The sequence below is a fragment of the Sebastes umbrosus genome, chromosome 14 (assembly GCF_015220745.1).
Source record: "Sebastes umbrosus isolate fSebUmb1 chromosome 14, fSebUmb1.pri, whole genome shotgun sequence".
Lineage (NCBI taxonomy): Eukaryota > Metazoa > Chordata > Actinopteri > Perciformes > Sebastidae > Sebastes > Sebastes umbrosus.
Window position 1 is genome coordinate 1,379,963 of NC_051282.1, and position 5,058 is coordinate 1,385,020.

General features: G+C 46.3%; 1 protein-coding gene across 1 annotated transcript; it reads right to left on the minus strand.

Moving 5' to 3' along the window:
* Positions 1-1,931: 1,931 nt before the first annotated feature.
* LOC119501127 (scavenger receptor cysteine-rich type 1 protein M130-like) lies at positions 1,932-3,012 on the minus strand. Its single transcript, XM_037791268.1, has 3 exons — positions 2,773-3,012; positions 2,620-2,655; positions 1,932-2,522 (listed from the first exon to the last, which is right to left on the minus strand). The coding sequence occupies exons 1-3, from the start codon at positions 2,807-2,809 to the stop codon at positions 2,188-2,190; spliced, it is 408 nt and encodes a 135-aa protein (XP_037647196.1). The 5' UTR covers positions 2,810-3,012; the 3' UTR covers positions 1,932-2,187.
* Positions 3,013-5,058: the final 2,046 nt, after the last annotated feature.

Consider the following 5,058-nt stretch of genomic DNA (forward strand, 5'->3'; position numbering starts at 1 on the left):
ACCTTTCACTTCCTGAGCAGCCCACATCATCAAGCCAGATCGGTCCGGTTCCTTCACCAAAGTGGGCTGACTGAGGGGAACCTGTACCACAGCCCAACTCCCTGCACACTACCTCAGTATCATTTAAGTCCCATCCGTCATCACAGACTGTTCCCCAGGAACTGTTGTAATACATTTCAACTCTTCCAGAGCAGCGAGTAGACCCAGACCCAGCCAATCTGATCAGCGCACCTAGCCACAGAACACAGAAGACAAACCATTGCCGGTTTTGATTAACCATCTGAGACCCACAATAGATCTATTTTAGTCTACTTTAGGGGGTCCAGGAGGTCTTTAAGGGGAGATAGCAGGTTAACAGTAGATGTCACATAGAAGTGGTGTACATCCTCTGAAAGCTGGAAACCTGAAGATTAATTTTAGATGCAGCTCAGCACTGTGTGTCAAGTTGTTCAAGTCATAAATCAGATAAACATAAATTAATTAATTTAAATAAATTGTAAAAGTGTATAAGGGTTTAGAACATTATGATAGAAGTATATGATGACCGTTCCCATGCTCTATTATGTCTCATAAGTTGTTGCAGGAGTTTTTGTGTTGATATCATTTGTTCCACAGATTTGATGCTAAATTTAACCATTTTTTACCACTAAAGAATTTATCAAAATGATCAATAATCCCTCCAAAATACCACTTTAAGACACCAAGACCTTGAGGAACACCATAGAAAAAGTCATGCTGTGATTTGGGATCAAAAACTTTTGACATTTTGAGATTTCTGCATTTTTCGGTGATTGGATGGTGATCACTTTTGTTGTGTAAACTGCTCAGAAACCCCCTTATTGTCAATCTAGCTAGGAAAGCCATCCATCCTCTGAATGCTCTAGGTCTCTAGTTTAATCCATCCATCCTCTGAATGCTCTAGGTCTCTAATCTGATCCATCCATCCTCTGAATGCTCTAGGTCTCTAGTCTGATCTATCCATCCTCTGAATGCTCTAGGTCTCTAGTCTGATCTATCCATCTTCTTAATGCTCTAGGTCTCTAGTTTGATCCATCCATCCTCTGAAGGCTCTAGGTCTCTAGTCTGATCCATCAATCCTTTGAATGCTCTAGGTCTCTAGTTTGATCCATCCATCCTCTGAATGCTCCTGGTCTCTTGTTTGGTACATCCTCTGAATGCTCTAGGTCTCTAGTCTGATCCATCCATCCTCTGAATGCTCTAGGTCTCTAGTTTGATCCATCCATCCTCTGAATGCTCTAGGTCTCTAGTTTGATCCATCCATCCTCTGAATGCTCTAGGTCTCTAGTTTGATCCATCCATCCTCTGAATGCTCTAGGTCTCTAGTTTGATCCATCCATCCTCTGAATGCTCTAGGTCTCTAGTTTGTGGCTGTAAAGTTTCATGAGGCTGTGATTATCCTAGAGGTCACCACAGGTCATTTTATACAGGGAGGTCAATGAATTGTCTCCTATGAGGTCTAACATCATCACACAAGAATATTGTTGTCATTGGATCCACCAGAGTCTCAGCTTTACAGTGAGACCCAATTTATGGAATTCAACACTGTTTAGGGACCCCAGTATGCAGAAATATTCAGATACACCATTTTAGAATAGGAGACAATAACACATTTATACTGCATATGATGTCTGTAAAGGGGAGACTCGTGGGTACCCATAGAACTCATTTACATTCACATATCTGGAGGTCAGAGGTCAAGGGACCCCCTTTGAAAATGGCCATGACAGTTTTTCCCTGAAGACATTTAGCCTAACTTTGGAGCGTTATTCAGCCTCCTTCCTGATGAGCTCATAATGACATGACATGGTTGGTAGCAATGGATTCATCAGGTTTTCTAGTTTCATGTGATATACAGCCTCTGAAAGACAATGAAGTCGGTCGGGATCATGGGCGGGTCTCAGGGGGTTAATTTACATACTTTGCATCACTCACAGACTGCGAGTAAGATGTGATGTTTTTCACAGTAGATCAAACACTCGATAAACTTCTTTGCTTTCATTACAGTTTAATTATCAGTTTATTGAGCAACATTTCACACTCTAAAATCAGGCTGCGGGGTGTGGTTACCAGCTCTTTTTTCAGTGCTGCATCTGAACAGCTCATCACAAGCCAAAAAGACTAGAGCGTCTAAAATATACAGCTGAGGATCCACTTATTCAAAACGCTTCATCCAAAAGTTTTCTCACCTGAACAGATAACACCAGCATCCTCAGAGTGTTTACAGTTGTGGGTCCCAAATCCTCCATGCTGACACTCTGTTACAGACCTTTCACTTCCTGAGCAGCCCACATCATCAAGCCAGATCGGTCCGGTTCCTTCACCAAAGTGGGCCGACTGAGGGGCACTCAGTGCTGTACCACAGCCCAACTCCCTGCACACTACCTCAGTATCATTTAAGTCCCATCCGTCATCACAGACTGTTCCCCAGGAACTGTTGTAATAGATTTCAACTCTTCCAGAGCACCGAGTAGACCCAGACCCAGCCAATCTGATCCAACCATCTGTCAGACGCATAACATGCAATATGTAAGTATTTGACAAAGAATGTAAACTGAACACTGAAAGGATTTTATGCATCTCTCCTTAGAATTGACTGACCTGCAGCAGGTGAAGTTGAAGTCAAGAGAAAAGAGACTACAGAGAGAACAGAAAGAGGCATGGCTCATTACATTCAAATAAAGAGAATGAGCTTTAAACTGACTTCATGTCTATGCCATACAATAAAACTGCTATACTATATATATGTCTTACCGAAGGCCAAATAGCGAAGGTTTCCCACGCTCCCCATGGCTGACACTGAGGCTGCTCTGTACTACTTATCAGTGACAAAACCGACAGAAAACTGAACTTAAAACCGCGGTGCCCAGAAACATTTCACACTGCTCAGCCCTTCCTGGAACACTTCCTTTTTCTCTTTCTGGCTTTTTTTGTTTTTCAGCAAAGGCTACAGCACCAAAGCAACACATCTGTCGCTAATTCAGCCTCTTAAAATTGTTGTTGATCAAAAGAAAGTTCAACAGAGGGGTGTCCCACGAAGCGAGGTTAGTGGGTTAGCAAGTATGTTGAGTCTAAAGCCAGAGTTTTCAATGTCACAAAGGTGGCTCTCCCGGCTAGATCGCCATGGCAACTAATGCTGCACACCTAACCTGCTCCGGAGCAGGGGTCTCATTTATAAAACAGTAGGATCCATACTAAAAATGTACGTGCGCACAAAAGACGAAAATGGCGTGCGCCAAAAACAAATCAGACTTATAAAACTGTGCGTACGCACACCTGCAGGCAATGTTCCCTTTATAATTCACAGTCCACCAGGAAATGTTTGCACGTGGATCCGCCTAATATTCCGCCCTCTACACGGCCACATTTAACCATAAATGGTCGATGCAAAGCACCTCATGAATGTTTCTGCATGTAAATGAGCCTGTTGATCGGTAGACCTTCACGGTGAATCACGGCGTCTACCGAGAGGAAGACAGAGAAAAGGAGTTTTTCTGACACAGAGATCGTTTGGTTACAGTGTATCTATCTCTCCAGCTTACATATTCCATATGTATGGGGAATGATCTCACCTAGGTCAGGTGACGTGGATAGTTTTTAAGACACACCGGTACTGCCGGCCACGCCCAGACGCGAGTCTACAAAGCGCATGCGCTGGCGTGGGATCATTGCTAGTTTTGATCGTAACGTGTCTCCGAGCGGCCTCATACTGGAGAGATAGTCTCTCACTCAGAGAACAAAGGTTACACCGTAACCAAACGTTCTCTATCGTATCAAGACTATCTCTCCAGCTTACATATTCCATATGTATGGGGAACTCTGTAAGACACACCGTGAGGAGATGGTGCAGACCAATAATAATGTACACCTCAACAGACAAACTGTTTACAAATGTACACCACTACACTCCAACCAGTTAACAGGCCCTGCAGACGCTAAGGCCTCTACTGGGAGGAAAGCCGCTCAGGTCAGCCCGCAAGACGCTAAGCTGACTGAGGGGAGACACTTATCACCCCAACAGGGGGACCTGATAAGGAGGCCCAGCCCTATGGGCAGGTAGGATCAAGTCACCTCCGGGTTGCACCCAGCACCAACTCGCCAGAGGAGGTGCCAGCTGCAACATTTCAGCGGTAGAATCGGGTGAAGGTAGATGGAGCTGACCATGTGGCTGCCGTGCAATCTCGTCTAGAGAGGCACCCCGCCACAGTGCCCATGAGGTCGCTACACCTCGTGTCGAGTGTGCACGCACCCCTGGTGGCAACGGCCCATCCGTCTCCATGTAAGCCTGTTGGATTGTCTCAACAACCCAACGGGACAACCTTGACTTCGACAGTGGCCTACCCAAACACTCCGGTTTGAAACAAACAACAACTGGTCCGTTTGTCTAAACACCTGCGTTTGTTTTATGTACATCGCCAGGGTCCTAACCGGGCATAGTGTCGGCTGTTGTCAGTCGGCTCCCTCCCTCTCTGTGGGAAATGACGAAGCTCAACTGACTGGCTCATGTGCATTTCCGAGAGTATTTTAGGGAGGAAAGCCGGATTAGGGCGAAGGATCACCCCCGCACCATCCGGCAGAAACCTGCAGCAGTTTTGATGAATAGAAAGAGCCTGCAGCTCCCCTATTCTCCTTGCAGAGGTCACTGCCAGAAGGAAGGCTGTTTTAAGTGACAGCCATTCCAGCTCTGCAGATGCAATAGGCTCAAAAAGGGGGCGCTGCAATGCCCCCAGGACGCGGTCCAAATCCCAGAGGGGCGCAGCCGGCCCTCTACTACGAGCTGTAAGCCTATGAGCCCCTTTGAGGAACTGCGAGATCAGAACACAGACGCTCTCGGGGAGTCTGAGTTCCCCGACACGAGCAGCCTTAATAGCTGCCACCATACCTTTGAGGGTGGTGGAGGACTTCCCCGCATCTCACTGTTCCTGCAAGAATTGCAGGATGTCTTGAGCCGTACAGGCCAAAGGGTCCACCTGGTTTGCCTCGCACCATGACAGGAACACCACCCTGCCGATAGGAGTAGGCTGCCCTAGTTGAGGGCGC

Coding starts and splice junctions, on each gene's coding strand:
- LOC119501127 (XM_037791268.1), bottom strand. CDS start 2,809: ATGGGGAGCGTGGGAAACCTTCGCTATTTGGCCTTCG. Junction 2,656..2,772: donor CCTTCGCTATTTGGCCTTCG/GTAAGACATATA, acceptor TTCTCTCTGTAG/TCTCTTTTCTCTTGACTTCA. Junction 2,523..2,619: donor TTCAACTTCACCTGCTGCAG/GTCAGTCAATTC, acceptor TGCGTCTGACAG/ATGGTTGGATCAGATTGGCT.